Genomic DNA, 18,860 nt, shown 5'->3' on the forward strand with positions numbered 1-18,860 from the left:
GCTGTAACACAAACCTAAGCTATCTTAGGCCAAAAACCCCTGACAGTGTTTTACTATCAGGTCTTGGACTGCCGAGCAAGTCAGGGGGACTCTGAGGACTACAAAGGCAACAAATCCAGAACAATATGCAAAATTATTTAGCACAGAAACGAACAAAAATAATCTGATTTCATAGGGAAATAGCTTCAAAATGTTGTTATATGGCAAATATCTTCTCCCTCATCTGCTTCAATTATCTGTCAGGAAGCAAACTCTGCAATGACTCACACACCAGCACACACGGCAGCGGCTCACGGTGCTGCTTCAGAGATGTTCTGTGCTCACAGGGGTCAGCACAGCCTGGCTCCAGACAGCACAGCCAGACTCTCCAAACAAGGTCTGCACAGAATACACTTCAGTCCTGCCTGCTGGGAAAGGCAGTGGTGCTTCAGGACTACATATAAGTTCATCTCTGTTGGCTGCACAACAATGAGGTAACACAAAAGGCTACCGTTTCAGCTTGGCCATGAGCCTGGCTCCCTCAGCGTCACACTTTGCAGGTGGATTAATCTTGTTCATTTCCTGTCAGTATCTAAGGAACAATCTCTGGGCCTTGGCAAAAGCTGAGGCAAGAAGGCAGGCGGGGTTCCAATGAGTAAAAGAATAAATACTGCGTTCGATGAAGAGAGCCAGAATATGCCAACAGGATCTCAAAGGAAGGAGTATCTTCCCCCACCAGAGAGGACATAGGCTCCAGTACAGCTACAATGCTACCTGCATGCTAAGATCAGTACTTAAACAAAACATAGAACACCTATTTACACACCTAAAAAGCTGGGTTTTTTCAGGAACTGTCACTTCACAGCTTTTAGCTGGCAGAGAGGATGTTTTGAAGATTCACTCCCAGTTACATAGCTACTTCCATTTCAGAAAATGCTTCTGAGTTTCAAAAAATAAAGGGAGTATAAAAACTTCAGCTTCAATACTTTGGACCCTGCACTTTGTTCAATTACATCTCAAGGCTACCAGGAACACGGTTTCTCATAGTTTATAAACAGGAAAAGTGAATTTGTGGATAGCCTTCTGTCTGATAAGTAGACAGACAACCCAACCGCTGTCTGGACAGCAGCAATTTAGTTTCACCTAATGAGTTTACCAATGTGCAAATCTGATGCGGTGACTCCTTTGTTTAAGGAAGTTTTGAGGCTAAAAATACTGGTGATGAAGCAAATCAAAGGACAATTCATATCAAGGGAGTATTTTGTGACAGGTGAAGGTTACGGTTGAGATAATCATCGCCTATGTCTGACAATGTGGCTTTTGTACTGAAACACAAGGGTGAACTAACAAAGCCAGTGGCTGCAAATGCACATGAGAACTGAAGCTCTACCACAAAGGCCAGCAGAGCAGAACAGACTGCAGAACAAAACTGAGCATCATTATCCTGATTACACAGGAGAAGAAGAGAAATTAAGAATATCTGATGGCTTGCATGAGACTGCCCTGACTCAGAGGCGCAGCAAAGAGAACGGGGCTTCTGAGACTGTCACTGCACAGCACCCTGCTCACTGAGTTTATGCCTCTTGCTGACCTGATTTGTTAATCAAGGCCCACAGCTCACACCGAGCAATTATGCCCAACTGCCTCAAGTCCCATTAGTATGCAGCTAGCACCACGCTTGAGGGACTGCATGCATGACAGCATGGCAAGAGAATTCAAAGTACCAAACTGGAAACAGAGTCCAGGAAAAATGTGTTTGTCAAGAGGGGCACAGTGCTGCTTTTAGACAGCACTGAACAGTCATGTACAGGGTGGGAACAGCAGCATGGGACACAATGCTGAGGGTGCCTGCAGACTGACCAGTGGCCCACTGGAAGCATCCCCTGTCAGCAATATCTCTGAACAGAAGAAAAAAAAAGAGGTTGCTGTCAACACAGCGCATGAGAGCTGCAGCACAGCCTGCAATGCAAGGCATGGTCTAGATGAAACATCAATATTTAAGGCCAAGTATTCTATGACACAAATAATTTGGAAAGAGGTGAGTAAACCTCACTTAGATGGAAAGCTAGGAACAAACAAGAACCAGCAGAAGGCCACGAAGAGACACAAACAAAGCATTTTACTCTTGCAAAGCAGGAACAATTTATTCTCTATGCGCAGCCTATAACAAGCTCAAACTGAAGCAACAAAGATTTGGAGGGGGTGAAAAGGAGAGTGCATGTTAAATCTCCAAAACCTAGTGGAGGGTTAACAGTGAAGCACATGAAAAAAGGAGCTGTGCAGCAACCATCACTGAAAGCTTTGGAAAACCAGTTAAAGCACTGGTCAGACCCAGGATACCTGTTCCTGCATGAGGCAAGTGTGGGACTCTAGCTACAGCATTATCTCCAGGTTGCTCAGACAACCTTTTGGTCTCATACATCTTCTCCAGGTCTGAAATCTATCGTTGCTCTTTTACAGTTAAAAGTTGCAAACAATTGCTTAGAGCTCAAGAGCGACAGCTTATCTCATGCTTCCAACTAAACCACCCAGTCTTACTAAGAAAGAGAAAACATTATCTTTACTTACAAATCCTGTAATGTATATACACATTAAGCATATCTGTAGGCATACATCATCTATTCAAGAACTGCTCACACTGCAGGCACAGAGTAGCTTAAAGTCTGTCCATGCTATTGCTAAGGCTTTCGAAATGTTGGGACATATTGTGCAATAATGGACTGACTTGGGTGAAGGGCAGTGTCACAGAACACTAGAGGGGACAAACATGCACATAAAGACAGAAAATCAGGAGGTAAGAAATGATGTATCTCAAAGGCAGCCACAGGAGAACCAAATGGCCCACCCTAACCCCAAGGTAACAGAAGGAGGCAAATAGTGGAGATTTACTACAGGAGGCATAAAACACTCACGCTGGATATTCAGGCACTTTTCCCTTGAAGGCAGGCAGATCACGAACGTATTCATTGTACAACCACTTCACTTTGAAGTGTAAATTCATATAGTCTGCACTTTTACACAGTCTGTGTTTCTCATGCTCTGTAAGGAAGGGAAAAATAGCAGTTAGGTCTGAATTCACCACTGTCACCACACCAGGCACAGGAAGAACTTCTAAAGCATGACTGCAGAGTATAAGGGTGTTGAGGATGAAGCACCTATAGAGCCACAAAATATTCACAACACAGGATTTTGGCAGCAGGCAGGAGCTCTTGGAGATTGGGACCACTGGGGCTCTGGAGTTTTTTCTGTAGCTCCAATTAATACTTCCATTTGTTGAACATTTTTTTCTTGTCAAAGCAATAAAAACAGAGCACTCTCTCATGGCCTTTTCATTTAACATATCACAGTTGAGACTCCATCTTTGCAGGAGAAAAATCAAAGCGAGCAAATCTGTTCATTCTTGGATATAAACAAAGGCAATACCAACATGTTACACTACATCCCCTATGAGACAAGAGTAGAAAGCACCAAGAGCTTGACAGTGTGACTCAAGCAAGATCAAATGAGCTACATAGGAACTGGAGCCTTCCCTGCTCCCATTTGAAGAAATTAATGATATTTCTCGGGAGACAAGGCAGGGTCTGCTGCTGAGCTTCTTCCTCCTGCCAGGATTCCTTATGTTTTTGTACCCAAGCAATGCTGGGAAAATGCAGTTTGTCCCTGTATAATGCCAATACCTCCCTCCACAACACAACCGTTCCCACACACCTACACCACTAAAGCACTGGCCATAATCAGACTGGTGTTTCCGCAGAGAATCATCTCCACAGACCACTGTTCCCCTTCCTTATCAGGAGAAATGTATGGTCCATGTCTTCACCCTCAAGGCCCTCCACAGCCTACATCCACACTACCATCTTTCAGCAATTGACTCCCACCTCTGATCAGCCCACAATTCTATATTTAAAATACTTGTTAAGTTCTCCCAAAAGCAGCTCAACGCTTTCTGCCAAGCCACGCCTTGTGCTTACACAGGCAGCTCCTTCTACTGCACTGCTTTTCTTCAAAATCCTCCTTGAAGAGATTAAAATTAATTCCTTTTTCACAATATGACGACTCAGCGGCTGGCTTTTGCCTGCACTGTGACCCTGCATTATCAGGTTATCAATTCTGCACTGCCGCTTCCCAGTGCCTCCTGTCTGTATCCAGCTTTCTACTGCCAAGCTTCACAGCAGGAATACACTTTGTGCCAAGCTTCTTTGTTCACCCTAGCTCCACAGCAAGCTGCTAGCCCATGACTACAATGTGAGATATTATACTAAAACATACATGATTTTGGCTTAGACTCAGGTTTTTATCCCAGTATTTGACTTTGGACTCTTCTTTCTACCTTTGATGTGGAAACCTCATCACTGATGTAACTTTCCAAGGGCACCACTGCTGATGTGCAAAGAGGTTTCAGCTATGTTAAAAAGTGGGAGTCTTTTTCTCAATTTTGAATGGCTTATTAACTGATAGGCATGCTTATCTTACAACATTACCTATTTTCAAGTAAATGTCAATTCTTGCAACTAATTGAAAATATGGAGAAACTTCCACATCTCGCCCGAAGCTTCATTAACATGCACAAGAATAAAGTCCAAATCAAGTGTGAATTATCCAACTGAAAATACAAAATCCAGAGTAATGTTCATGCAAAATTTTTCCATAAACCTTGTCAACTGCCAAGCAGTTGAATGTTCCAGTGATTTGCCAAGCAAGCTTTTGTGACAGTGTAATACAGACTTCCTTCTAGTTCACATGTCACAGATCCACACAGATACAATCTCAAAAAAAAAAAAAAAGAGAAAGAAACCCAATCTTTGTTTAAAAGAAATTAAAATGCCCAATATCTGAGAGACATAATCCTCAGGGGTGATGGTTCAATGGACAAGTTACATGTTCTATGGTCCATTTCACTCCACAGGGAGCTGTGTAAAGTCCATTCCTGCTTTATATTAATAATCTCATATCTTTCTTGAGCACTAAGAAAGCAGGAGTATACTCAGCATCTGAACTGCTGACCCTCTGCTATCCCTCAAGCAACGGTAGAAGAAAATGAGAACTCCCTCTGCAGACCTAAAACTGGAAACAAATAAAGCAATAACTGTGCCTGCTCTGCTCCCTGTGAGTGAGGAAACCGATGGACAATTATAACTTCATTAACTCGGATGTGTGCTGCCGCCAGTTGCTGCTCCCGCGTGTGGAAAATGCTATTCCTGCTGAGGAAAGGTCTGACTTGGATGTAAAAAGGACTTAAATCAGATTTAGTTCCTCAAAATTAAACAATGCACTAAAAGCAAGCAATTCGAGCCTTTTCCTGTTCTCTATGACATCTGAAATACTTCTAAGTTGCAGAAGAAGATGCAAAGCAGCCACAGAAGCATAAACCCAAGTACAGCTACTACGACTACCTGGCCATCTAGGCACTAAAGGAGACACTTGACACTAAGGGAAAAATCACATGAAACTAAAAGAAAGAAGGAGAGGTCTTACCACCATAAAAGAGAACTTTACGTATTCGAAAGAAAGGAGGGGCTTGTGATAGAGAAAAGACAAGAATGAACAGCTCAAACATTCTGGAAAACCAAGAAAGCCAACAAAAACCCAAACCCCCCTCATCCCCAGTTTGCACCATCTGCCTTTCCCCGTTTAATGGACCCCGCACAGTTTTGATCAGTTGCTTCCTTTGTAAGTGGAAATGTTTAAGACCACCTGAAGGTGACATGGAAACACATCAGTCAGAGGCATACATTGAAAACCCATTTTAGAAAAAGTAAAGTGAAGATCCTGGCAGCCATCAGTCTTAGAACATTTCTGTTCTGCTTTATAACCTGCTGGCTTTTAAAGAGCTTAGCAGCAGCAGCAGCTGCAGAACAGCACACAGATTTGTACAGCAACTGCTGTGTTTTATCCTGAAAAGACCACAGAGTTCTCTAAGTCTCCCACACTTCCTTAGCAGATTTCAGCTGCAAACAGCCTCCTACGGAGAAAAGCTTTTAGAGTCACCAAGGCCATATTATTAATGCATTAATAGGGAACTGCTCCCTAGAAGCACACTTTCTAGTGTTATGTCCAGTTCTACTTTTCAGGCAGACACTCTTTAATCACAGATTTTTTTCTTGATTGTAAAGCTACTTTTCATGGGTTAATTTCTAGCAAATAATGCCAAGTTTCTGTAAAGAAACTCTAATAGGTACCAAGGCTGTTGAAGCGTCAACACTTTAGATAGCTGGCATCTGTGTGTGCCTCTGATCCCCTTCTTATTAGAAGTGAGAAAGTGGCAGAATGATTTATTTCAATCCTGCCTGCCAAGTCTACTCAGTCTCTCTTCCTATCAGAGGTGTTTCCAATTTGCAGCTCTCCTAATACTGATGTGTCCAAACTAAGATGAAACGTTGCTGTCAAGGATGACGTTGGTTTTCTATTACTGTCTTTTAAGGTGTTCCTAGCAAAGGAAGAGCAGAAGCCTCTTTACTTGGGGCGTTTGTGCTTTCCGGGTGACAGAGGTTTCAGAAAGGACAGTAAGAAAACTACTAACTACAGTTAGTGTGCTAACAGAGAGGCTATCCAGCTGCTTGAGCACCAGGCAGTGTCCTGGGGTGGAGCCAACTGTATGGCTTGGAAAATCATCCTCTACCCTACACGGACTCCAGGGTAACATGAGCCTTCCAGCCAAGTCTGGGACATGTGTATCTGACCTATTTTACTCTTGGGCTGATGGGGAACAAGGGACACTTCTCAAAGACCCAGCAAACAGGGAAGTGCTGGGTCTGTTGTGCATGGTGCCTTGAGCAGTCACTGCTTTAGAAGAGAGAGAAAACATGTGGGGTAGATACTGCAGCTTCTGCTCTGTCTCAGACACCGAGTCTCCTTAGGACAGTCAAAGGAATAAGATCCAGCAGTCAAACACACCGCTGTCATGACTACTGCTACCAGTCGCTGAACATATTTTATACAGAGAATAGGCGTTTCATTTTTATGACTCAACATTTTACACATTAGCAATCTAACTCTTCAGAAGGTGCCCAAAGGACACATTGCTGCAGCATCCACAGGCTGGCACGAGTTCTGGATCTGAAGCCCTTAATATTTCAGGTGTAAATTAGGATTTACGCATTGTCCTGCACAGGCTGCATGGTGCATATGGGGTTAAGCTCCAGCTGGGAGAGGCACAATGGGGAAAAAGGAAAACAACTCAGTCAGCCAGGCACCGCTCTCCAGCTCAGAGAAGCCATCTCCCACGTGAGCCTCCCAACTCTCTTGCACACTGCCTACTAGAGAGCAGTGTGGAAGCATCAGGCTGGAAGGAGGAAGGGGGCCATTTCATACAGCCAGGTCTGCACTCTTTCTAATCCAGAGCCTCCTTAGAGCACATACCCTCCATTTCTACAGCAGCAGTATGGTCTTTCAAGTCTTCTTTGCAGATCTGTTTATTGCTGGCATAAAAACTACTGAACATTAAAGCTAGTGTTACACACGACATCCAAAGTGCTAAAACTACGGTTAACAGATGAAAGTCTTTGTCTACTCACAGCTACGCTCCACCAAGGAGCATGAACTTACCACTTGGTGAGGTGAATGAGCTCATGTTATCCAGAACTTAGGAACAGAACATAAGGGAAAACACCATGAGGAAAGTTCGGGGCAAGTGTTATACTCTGTGTTCATGTGCACATATCTCAAAAAAAACAGATTAGCTTTTGTTGCAGAGAGCTCCTGATGCACACAGATCTCGAGGCAGACAAGAAATGTACCCAGGGATTATGCCACAGACTGGGAAAAGGAATATAAAACTCTTGGTGCAGGTTAACTGGTAGAAAAACCAGCAACTGAACCTGAGAAATGACAGAGCCAAGAGCTGAGGCTGGCAAATCTAATTATCATCCTACACATCATTTAATCAGTTTCATTTAATCCCTTTTTCCCTAGTTTAAAAAAAAATGCAGTGAGCTAATCCAATCATCTGTATTTAAAATATATGTAGTAAGACCTGTAATTGAATTATTGTAGAGCTTGTTTTAAAGGTTATCTTCACAAGTTTCTGAAGAGCAAAGCAGTGAGGAATCACACTTGCCTCAAATAGAATTCTGCACCCTAAGCATTTCTTGAATATATATTTGGAAAAGACACATCCTAACACAGACTCTATCACTGTTCAACTCTCCTGTAGAACTTCTACAGTTAAGGCTACAAATAAATTACCATGCAGTTTTTAAATTTTTGTTCAAAATGCAAAATCCCTGTCCACCAGCTGCATTGGTATGAACATTCATCACCAATAAATATTTTGAAGAGGGATGGTCTTTTCATCAAGTATTTGGTATGCATTGAGGAACTCACGAGTGATACCAATGGTTGTTTTAAGAAGCTCACAAGTAACCAGAAGGATGTCAGGAAAAGGTAAACTAAGCCCAGAGTCATCAGTGGGGTCATGGTATGAGACACCAACAGAGAAAACCTGGGAGACCGAGCTAATCTGGGCACTGGCAACCAAATAAAGCAAATAAAAAACCCAGAAAAACATTCAAATTCATGTCCCCTTTGACAGTCATGCAATCTGTAACCTTTTTACAGCTGCATTTTGGATGCAACAGGGAAAGGGAGTCTTAGGGAGGTGAGCAACCAGATCTGGAGACATCCAATTCTCATGGCTGCAGACAAAGGAGGAAGTTAGGGTGCTTTCAACATGCAGAAGTGCAAATTCCATTATAAACTCCTGAAGGTGAGCATACAAGAGTAAAAAGAACCGTAGATCGGCTTCAGTTGGAAGAGACTGTAAAGCTCATCTCATTTCAAACCCACTGCCATAGGCAGGGACACCTTCCACCAGACCAGGTTGCTCAGAGCCCCATCCCACCTGGCCTTTAACACTGCCAGGGATGGGGCAAAACCAGCTTCTCTGGGCAACCTGTGACAGTGCCTCACCACCCTCATCAGGAAGAACTTTTTCCTAATACCTAATTTCAACCTATTATCTTTCAGTTTGAAGGCATTCCTCCTTGTCCTGGCACTACAAGCTCTTGTAAAAAGTCCTCTCCACTGTTCTTGTGGGCTCCCCTTCAGGTATCCCAGTTAGATCACCCTGAACATTAAACAAACCCAATTCTCTCACTTTTTCTTCACAGGAGAGGATCTCCATCCCTCCTATATAAATAAGGACAAAATTGAAAGGGGAGCTAAAATGGTCTGCAGGAGCAAACAGTTTCTAGGGAAAGAGAACATGAAATTATCACCATTGCCTTATCTCTAACACATGAGCAAGTAGCGACAGTCACTATAAAAGAGACTCCTCAACATAGTAGGTCATAGTCCTTCTTCCCACTGCCTGTTCTTACATGAGCTTGACCTCACAAGACAAAGGCACTGTGGGGTACAAGCATATATAAAAAGTTCCTAATACAGAAGTGAGAACATTTCATCCTGCCCTGCAGCCTGTCAGATTCAAGCCTACAGCTGGCAAAGAGTGTCCCCCCCACAGCACAGTTTCTACATCTGTTGCACTGACAGAGATTAATAAAATAAATGGAGTAAATCTTTTTCACCTACAGAGCAACCCCACAGACTGTTTCCAAAGAACAAAATGCAGGCAGCTCTCTTGCTGGCAGCATTTTTTTCCTACCAATCTGAAGAGTCTAATTGGCTGTCACTCCTATAAGTGAGCTCAGATCAAAGTGGGGACAAGTGGATTGAGAAAAATTTTTTGAGTGCCCAGAAGCAGTAGCTTGACTTGGGTTTGGAATATAAATACAGCTAGCATGCTGCAGACAGCAGAGGCATTTCTGTTTTATCACAGTATCACCTTATGAATGATCATGAAGGCCAACCCTGCAGAGACAGTGCGAGCCAGATGCTCTCTGAAATTTTTGAAAAGTTGGTGAGATTGTGAAAATCAATGTACAGAACTAAAATCAAGTTCAGAAACCCACCATCAGAACAGTACTGCAAGTAGCAGAATTCCCTTCTGGAAGTTTCCTGGGTTTTGCATGCCTAACTCATCTTCAGAAACAGTAAAATTTCTTCCTTACTAGGAGGTGGAATTACGCAAAGACTAATTCGAAATGAAGATGTCTGCAGCAGGAATTGTTCGAACAGCATCTTTCTGCTGATGGCTTAGACAATCAGTGCTGTATTATCCAGGTAACTGGAGCCATGGCACAACCCAGAGTCCACCAACTTCTCCAACCATTTCTACCACAGTACAATGAAAAATAAAGCTGCTGCTGGCTGCTGATCCAAGCCATCATATCATCAGGCCAAAGAGAACTTCTGATTTCAAACCAGCTGGGATGTCAATAAACAGCCTGCAACACAGCCTGACATGCAGGTCTACGCCTCATGCAGATCTCAGCCTCAGTTCTGACCCATAAAGCAGCTGTGCACAGACAAACAAACCACTAGAAATCCCTGCTCCGGTCAGTGGTGCTCCTCATGAGCTTAAGCCTCATTTTCACCAAATGGATGGAGAACAAGAGATCAGCAAAAAGTCAGCTGGCAGCAGTGAGACATTCATTCTCTTACCTTCCATGGCATATTTCATATCCTGGGCAAAAAGACTCCACATGACCTCTGCGCTGATCTTCCCAACTGCAAGCTCCTGAGGAAACCTGAGGGGACATTTAGAAAAGGCTTTGGCACACATCAAAGCAAAGGGCTCTTTTTTATTTAGCTCTGAGCTACACTACAAGCTGAAAAGCTCAACATTATAGATGCTTCCTTCACCCTAGATAAAGCACCAGATGAAAATTGGAGATCATGGACTGTACTCTGTGGCATAGATTAAGTAACCTGAAAAACTGGTTTTAACTCAGAAAGACAGGACCTGGATTCTTCTTTCCTAGAAGAGGTGTACACAGTCATTCTGGGAATGTGACCTCAATGCCCTTGCACCTTTTTCCTCTTCCTTGTCCATTTTTTTTTTCTTTCTCCTTTTAGAGGGTTACTAGGCCGACAGGTGATTGCTATTCATGCTAAATCAATGATGATTAGGGCATAATCCAGGTCTTTGTGTGTAGTACATTGTAGGATCTCTGTCCCCTTCTGCCCTGTGGGACTGTAGGAGGGGTATCCACCGGTTAAGCAGACCTATTTCAGGGTCCTTTCCAATGCTGTGCTGACTCCACCCAATGCAATCTCCCAGTGCTGAGCTGAACGCCACATTCCTAAACCACATCGTAAGATACCTCAGCACCACTATGTGCATTAATGTGCACCCCTGAACTGCTCAACATCAGAAAAAACCAAAAGAACTCTCACCCCAGTTTCAGGTGCCTCCCTGAGTTCAGGATTGTAATAATCAGGGTTTGTGTTCGAACGCCATCGTAACTGAACCTTTTGAAACTCTTCCATCCCAATCAAAAAGTTATTTATATAGACAGAGACAGATAAGACAGAAAGACAGACAGACAAGATAAGTACTTCTATAAATGCACAAGTGACAGAAGAGATAGAAAGCAGTTTAACAAATAAAGCAGAGCACACACAGGCTAGCAATAGTCATACATGACATGGAGGATTCTTACTGATTCAGGACTGGGGTATAAGAGTTCTTATCCTCTTCTATGATGGAAACTATCAAAGTGATGAGCTTGGGCCAGAAATCAAGGTTCCTTATGCTGGGGCCCTGTTCCTCGGGAGGAAGGTCCTGAGTTTTGTTCTGGGAAGGAAGCAATTGGAAAACCAGCATAAAATTTAAGGGGAAAAAAAAAAGCTGGCAGATGCAGATGACGATGCGAACACTAGTCACCTGTGGACCCTTTCTTCCAAAGAGCTTAACATTATTAATGACTGCTGGCAACTTGTCTGATCTAATGCAAAACACAGTAACATGCCAAACCATGTTGCTAGCTGGTAGCCTCAAACCCAACTAATCCCTGTTCTGTCATCTACCATGCCAAGACCAGGCCAGGCTCCAGGAGACCAGCTGAGACATCATTTGCCCTAAGCCTATTCCAAATACTTGCTCTTTAGGTACCTGGCTGGTGACTATATCCCCGCTGACATGCTGTGTGTGCATTACTACAGAGGCCAGTGGTGCTTTCACGCATTTGAGAAGAGTTTGTGTCTAGAGGCACCTCCTAAACCCAGTGCAGGATACTGGGTTCCTGAAAACAAGGTAAAATCTCACTGCTTGAGGTTTACATATGCTAATGACAGTTTCCTTGATCAGCCTACATTTGCTGTAATTGGCTTTTGCTCGCTCAAAGCTACATCAAACCTTCTCTTCACAAATAACTGCTGAGGCTGGCAAAATGCATTGTAATTAGTGTAAAACAGTTATCATCCTCCCCTTACTAATTAGTGCTCGTTAATTGATTACAAAGTTTGTGCACTCAGAAGATAAAAAGTCACGCAACTTTGTTTGTGCTGGCTTTTTGTATCAATTAGTATTCTTGTTATTATCTTAAGAAAATCAGAAAAATTGCATTTCTGCTTGCTTATCAGCTACTCACAGGATCTGTCTGGTACTCCCGACTATACAGCTCATGACAGTTGTTGAAAATGTACTCGTAGGTGGAGTTGAGGCAAGCCTTTACACAGTCCTTCACTACCTGGCTGGCTCGGGGTGGACTCTGCAGCTCTTGGACCTGGCAAGGGTATAACAAAGAGTGTCAAACAAAGCACGGTTCATAAAACAAACAGGGAAAGAACACATCGCCGTTTTGGAAACCACTCGGGGCTTGGTGGATCTGCTTCCAGCAACTTGTGACCTGAAACCACAAATGGGTCACTCCCCCCAGGCATAAAAAAGCAATAACAACATTTATCTCCCCACAGGACCACTTGAAGCATGAAAGAGATTTTGATGTGCCAAGGAAGATTCCCCAGAACAGACAGATCATGTGGCTTGATATGTATATAATCTGAACCAAACACACAATTTCTGCTGAATTTATAGGACTTTGTTACAAAGCCAGCGGGCAATCTTCCCCAGCATTGGAAGAATGTGCAACAGACCAGCGGAGCAGTTTACATCCGATCTGGAAAGTCTTGCTGAAGACCACTTGTCTGCCTTTAAATACAGAAAACTTGCATTAAGTACATCTTTCATCACAAACTTTATTAAATTTTAAAGCAACCAGAATCCTTAGGGACATGCCAACTGATACGCCTTGCAACAGCAGCTGTTTTCATTATTTCATTGTTATGTTGTTTTAGAAAAATGCTGCAGGGGTACTTTAAACTAAACAGACAGGCAATCATCACCCTGCAAATACAACTATAACCTAAAAATTTTGGTATTTTCAGTACCTCTAAACTTTTCAGAGTATTTCTATAAAGCAAACTTCCAACACAGACAGACTGTCTACTTAAAATAAAGTTCTAAATCATCATTTACCCTAGGGCTTAGGAGTAAAATTTTAAGCACTTCCTGAAGTAGCTCAAATTAAACACTTGCTTTGTTTTTGGTAAGACAAAAATTTTTAGGTGACATGTACTAACCGATAATGTAAGGTTGTAAACTTTTAAAAAAGTTTAGAAGCCGAAATTCAGGAATATAAAATAATCTCATTACACATTGCTAGGACAATAAACTTAACTATGAAACCAGCACATTAGCATTCATAACAACTCTCCTGGATCTCTACTGAGAGATATTATCCCATTTCAGTATCTTATCCTCCACGAGAGAAACTCTAAAATATTTACTAGATAAAGGTAGTGAAAAATCTTCCTAAAGTTATTAAAAAAGCAAATTATCTTCCTGAAACTAGACAATTTCCTTTATTTCTCCTCCTCCTGGTTTTTTTTCTTTTTTTTTGGGGGGTGGCGAGAGGGTTGTACCGTCTTTATGACTCAAGAACAATAGGGAAAAGCAATTTACATCCTCATAATGCAAAATACACAGAGGTAAAGACAAAATGTGGATGTTTATACATGGTCAGCAGATGATTTCCATTTTCCTTAAGTGTCTAAAGCACAGAAACATGAAACAATGGTTTGAAAATAGGAATCAACTCCTGGGGGAAAAAACTGCAGAGATGCCATTCCCATCCCCACCCATACCCCTACCTTCATCCTGAAAAAAGTGATGCTGGTGAGCAAATCCACTGTAGACTTCAGGTCCTGCAGCCGTTCACGGCTGCTGGCTGGGAAGTTATTCTGTTGACAGAAAAGGGAAATCCTGTTGGAAAGCACAGTCAGATCCATGCAAGGCTTCAAGCATGTGCTAAATAAGGAAACTGTCTTGGAAACATTTCCTGCTCAAGAAGCTTGCACCAGTCAAAACAATGCTCAATAAATAAGGCCTTTTTGCTGCAGGAGCTTATCTGTTTGCTTAATTAAACAGCTTCTCATACAAAGAAACGTAAAGTCTGTGGATGCCAGGAGACTGACAGCCCTTGGTGGCAGGAAATCTCTCCTTGGCTGTAGAAAGAGCAGGCTGGGAACAGCCTCACCACTGGCAGACCTGGCCTTTTGCCTGAGGTTGTGTGAGCACTTTCCTTTCTGCACTCAGTGCTTGGTTTTTTGGCTTCTCTTCTGAAAGGCCAAGGGGTGTGGTGTATTCAACACCTCTCCAGAGAAGCAAACAAGACCAAGAAAGAAAAATTAACACTGATCCCCTAAGAAGGTATTGGAACTAGCCAGAACCCTGTGAGATCCCATATGTAAATACATATGCTGAATGCAGCTAGCTTTGCTTCTTGCACAAAACTCTTCCCTTTCCGACCTCAGGCACTGTGCCCTTTCCTACATTCCCACTGTCTCCGACCTGTGTCCTTTAACAGCATTCATGTTCCTCAGCATGTCCTTACATTCAAGCTGATGTGAATGGTTTTGCTGCAAGTAAAACAGCAGGGGCAACCTTCTCTTGGACAGACTCTTCACATCTGCACTTTCAAAAATTATTAGATATGAAGGTGAAAAGGGTGGAGAGGAAAAAGTTTTAACTTTTTACTGAGGACTTGCAGAAAAATATGCTGTCTCTTGACAGTAGTAACTGCGTATTACTGCAGTTCAGCTAACCACTGCAGGCAATTTGATGCTCTTTGCAGTCATTTGTAGATGTCCTTCCGAGACAACTCTCCTTTTAGAGTTAAGGTCTCCACACACGTACTCTCTGGAACTTAGGGTATTTATCGAAATCGAAGACTTCCATGGGTCAAGACCTAAATACAAACCATCTGACGAATGTAAACTGCCATCTCCTGTCTGGAAAGCTGCAAACTAACAACTTTTCTTACAGAATTTAACTTGCCCTATAGGGGTCTTAAAATAATTACTAAGTGCTCCCGTAGTGCTTCAGCCATTTCTCTAAATATAATGGCAATTAGATTACACCTGAATTATTTAAACTACACAAATCTTTCCTGGTCCTTTATGTAAGATCTTACTTTTTTGTGCACAATCCAGTTGCATTAGCCACCAAAAACCAGCTTTTACTGAATACCAAGCAAACAAAAAAGGCAGCACAGCTACAGATCCCTATTGCCATGGGTTGGTAATTTTCTCTCTGCTACTCAGTGGATCAGCACTCTATTTAGACCTTCTCTTATTAGTAATGTAGCTTTAGAATAGCTCTTCCCACAATACTCCTTTTATCTTCTTTTGCACCTTGCCCCTTTTCCTTTTTGTTTTGTCTTCCTAATGCACTTCTCTTAATCTCCTTGTGTTTTTCTCCTCTGTATGTTTTTCTGTGTTTCAGGTAAATGCTGAAATCAGAAGTGGATAACTAAATAAAATCAAAGCTCATATTTGGCCACCATTTTCAAAATTTTCAATGAATTAGTCACCAATTGAAATAACATAGCAAGGAATTTAAGGGAAAAAAACCAGCCAGGTCACATGATAAGACAATGCTGACTCTGGAACAGCAAAGAAAGAAAGTGGAGGTTTCATGAAGCCTGTTGGACTAATGTCAACATTTGAAATTAATCTGCTGAAGTGGGGGGGATCTCAAATCTGACAATACATCACGATTCGAGTTTGCCAAACCTAAAGTAAGTGACAACATGGTCCTCTAAAATATTTCTGTCCTAGCATAGAACAACTCTATTTTCCCTTTTTAGATAATACCTGAAGTAGCAGATAAGAGTAATTCAAATTATTTAATCCAATCCAACTTCTGGGAAAATATCAGAGATAAGCACAGTTCACAATCCTCAAATTATTTCAGAAGTCTTGAGGAATTATAATGGAAGAAAAAAACAAGGTGTAAGTTCTATCCACGAGGAAAACAAAATGGTACATTTGAACAACAAGCTTGTCATGACAATTCCTTAAGACACAAACTGTGCAACAACTTAGAAATGCAAGAGAAATCCAAATAGTGTGTTTCCCCATGCCCACCGGAATACCTGTAAGGATTCTTTTTATTCCCACTCACCCTGTACATTGAGAGATCAATCCGAAGTGAATTATGAAGCTGGTCCAGAAGCTTCACAAATCGTTCTTTCTGTTGAGCAGAAAACACCAATAAACATTCACATATCACCACTGTCCAATCCCTATTCAGAGTAAGCAGCAGGGTATCAGGTAATCAGTGTTACATCTCATGAGAGCAGGAGGAAGCAGTATGGATACACAGCACTGTGCAAACAGTACTTTCATTCGATTCTTGGATTTACTTTTAAACTGTAATTATTTCTGAAGTCTGTGAAACATCAGAATTGTCAGAAAAAACATTCCATTATCACTCTGAAGTTAGAGGCAGAACAGAAACCTCTTTGATTTTCTATCTGCAATTTACACTGAATTTGTATTTGAGAGAAAATGCTTATTCAGAGGTTAATAAAGTACCAGCAGAAAAGGGTCTAATTCAGAGCAATGACACAGCTCCATGATCTTATCTGTATCAGTGACCAGTACTATAGGCTTCTTGTGACATAACTTCTTGAGGTCAGGTCTCTCCACTGAATTCTGATTTGGCATTGTGAATACCTCTTCAATCTATTTATAAATTCTCAATCTGATGGGAAGTATTAGCTTTTCCAAATACTTTTCCAGCATGCTCAACTCCACCACAAGTTATATACAAAACATTTTAACCATTAGGAGGACAGACTTCTTTTGTGGTGGTGGTGATTTTTTTCTTAAAGCAGTTGCTGTTTTTAAAAACAAAGTTCTGAAATTACCAGATCACACAGTGTATTTTACCAACAGCACTAACATGCAGAGTTAGTATCGTTTGCTCATTCCATACCATCTGTGCTCCACTGCAATGTGAACACAAAGAATAAACATCACAATGCATTACACTGATTGATATCTGAAATGTGTGATGATCAAGACAATAAACCCATGCTCTTTGTCTGGTGTAAAAGAGTTCCACTGCTTCCAACTCCTCACAGATTTAATGTTCCTTAACAGAACAAGTTATTTACTGAAGGGTGAAAGCCCTGTAGGCAAATGAAAGAATGCCAATTGCAACACTACCAAACACACAAACCTACCCCAAAATTGGAGGCTGCAAAGCGGTCCGAAGCAGACACATTTGTGGAGGCAGTGGTGTGTGCATAATAAGCATTGATATTGGCAAGTAAGGTGCTCATCACAGCTGGCACGCCTGGGCACATGTATTTAGAGGAGAGACACGCAAAATGCCTGCAAAAGGACAGCAATATAAGTCATTCTGGTCTCTTTTGTGCAGCAGACTTGACTTTATCCCTTTAATAGACCCCTTTTGCTGCTGGTGGGCACCATGAACAGATGGAAGTTACGTTTCATCCCTTTATAGAACTCCAGTATCTCAGAGCTTTTTTCAGAAAGATGCCATCTAGACAACAGCTCAAAACAAAGAGAAATCCCTTCACTGCAGCCATTTCCAGATCATAAAACAGCTTCTCAACCACTTGTTGCCAGCAGTACATGGCTTAGTGATGCCCCGGGTCCTGATGCCAATTCCTAGAACCAAGCCTGACACAAGGAAATTTACACAATTTGCTGCCGCTTGAGGCAGACACAGGTTGTGAGGGGTCATGAGGCAGCAGCAACTGGAAAGCATTAATGCCCAGTGAGAGTACACATTAGTATTTCTGTGCTGCACTTTTTATGGCTAACCCATTCAGCCTCCAAGAAGCATGCACATTGATTTGCATTTTCCCATTCTCTCATTAAATGCAAGGAACCCTCCTCCAGGAAATCTCAAAATTATGCTAGGAGCATCCAGGCTTGTGAAATGATTAGAAATTTTTTAAAAAAGTCTGTTAGACCTTAAAAAAAAAAAAAAATTAGAGCTTAAGAGGTCTTATATCATGGGAAATGGCAAGTAAAGTTCATTCCAAGAGGCAGAAGAGATGGGCCATTTTTATGCAGAAATACTCACTAAATTCCCAGATTAAATCCAGGAGCTATTTTCCAAATGTAACTTTCTCCCTAAGGGACTCATAGAATCATAGAATAGTTTGGGTTGGAGGGGACTTTTAAAGGTCATCTAGTCCAACCTCTTCAGTGATCAGGGACCCCTTTCACCACATCGAGTTGCTCAAAATCCTATTCAACATGATCTTGAACACTTCCAGGGATAGGACATCTACCACCTCTCTGGGCAGCCTAGCCTATCCATCCACTGTTTCACACGCTCATGGTAAAATATTTCTTCCTTTTATCTATCCTAAATCTAACCTCTTCAAGTTTAAAACCATGCTTGCTGCATGACACTTATGTACCAGTTGGTCATTTAGGTACTGGGTAAATATAAGCACATGAAATGGCTTGGTTTAGCTTTGAGAAGAGAAGCCATGAGGACTGGGGATCTAATCAGAGAGGCAGTAGACCTTCATCCTTGGAAATTTTCCACACCCTTGAGCAGCCCAGTCCAACTTTCAAGTTAGCCCTGCTATAAGCAGTGACTAGACTTCCAGAGAAATCTGCCAATTCTTTTCTATTTTGGCTTAAACCAATAGGCAGAAAAGCTGCTTGCAAGGTGACATAAGTACAGCTCATAACTCATCTAAGGACCC

At 42.0% G+C, this 18,860-nt stretch overlaps 1 protein-coding gene across 5 annotated transcripts in view; it reads right to left on the bottom strand.

The window, feature by feature from the left end:
- UNC13B (unc-13 homolog B) overlaps positions 1-18,860 on the bottom strand; it is a 208,246-nt gene that overhangs the window by 38,069 nt on the left and 151,317 nt on the right. For 4 of the 5 annotated variants that reach the window (XM_039566772.1, XM_039566771.1, XM_039566769.1 and 1 more), the window contains 7 exons: positions 17,352-17,502; positions 16,286-16,354; positions 13,972-14,061; positions 12,411-12,545; positions 11,481-11,614; positions 10,480-10,565; positions 2,892-3,018 (listed from right to left, as the gene is read on the bottom strand). In XM_039566772.1, the coding sequence (XP_039422706.1) occupies positions 2,892-3,018; positions 10,480-10,565; positions 11,481-11,614; positions 12,411-12,545; positions 13,972-14,061; positions 16,286-16,354; positions 17,352-17,502 (792 nt within the window). Of the gene's footprint in view, positions 1-2,891; positions 3,019-5,454; positions 5,497-7,524; positions 7,561-10,479; positions 10,566-11,480; positions 11,615-12,410; positions 12,546-13,971; positions 14,062-16,285; positions 16,355-17,351; positions 17,503-18,860 lie in introns of all 5 variants that reach the window. The other variant, XM_039566767.1, reaches the window with a different exon arrangement.

The sequence above is a fragment of the Corvus cornix genome, chromosome Z, assembly GCF_000738735.6.
Source record: "Corvus cornix cornix isolate S_Up_H32 chromosome Z, ASM73873v5, whole genome shotgun sequence".
NCBI lineage: Eukaryota > Metazoa > Chordata > Aves > Passeriformes > Corvidae > Corvus > Corvus cornix.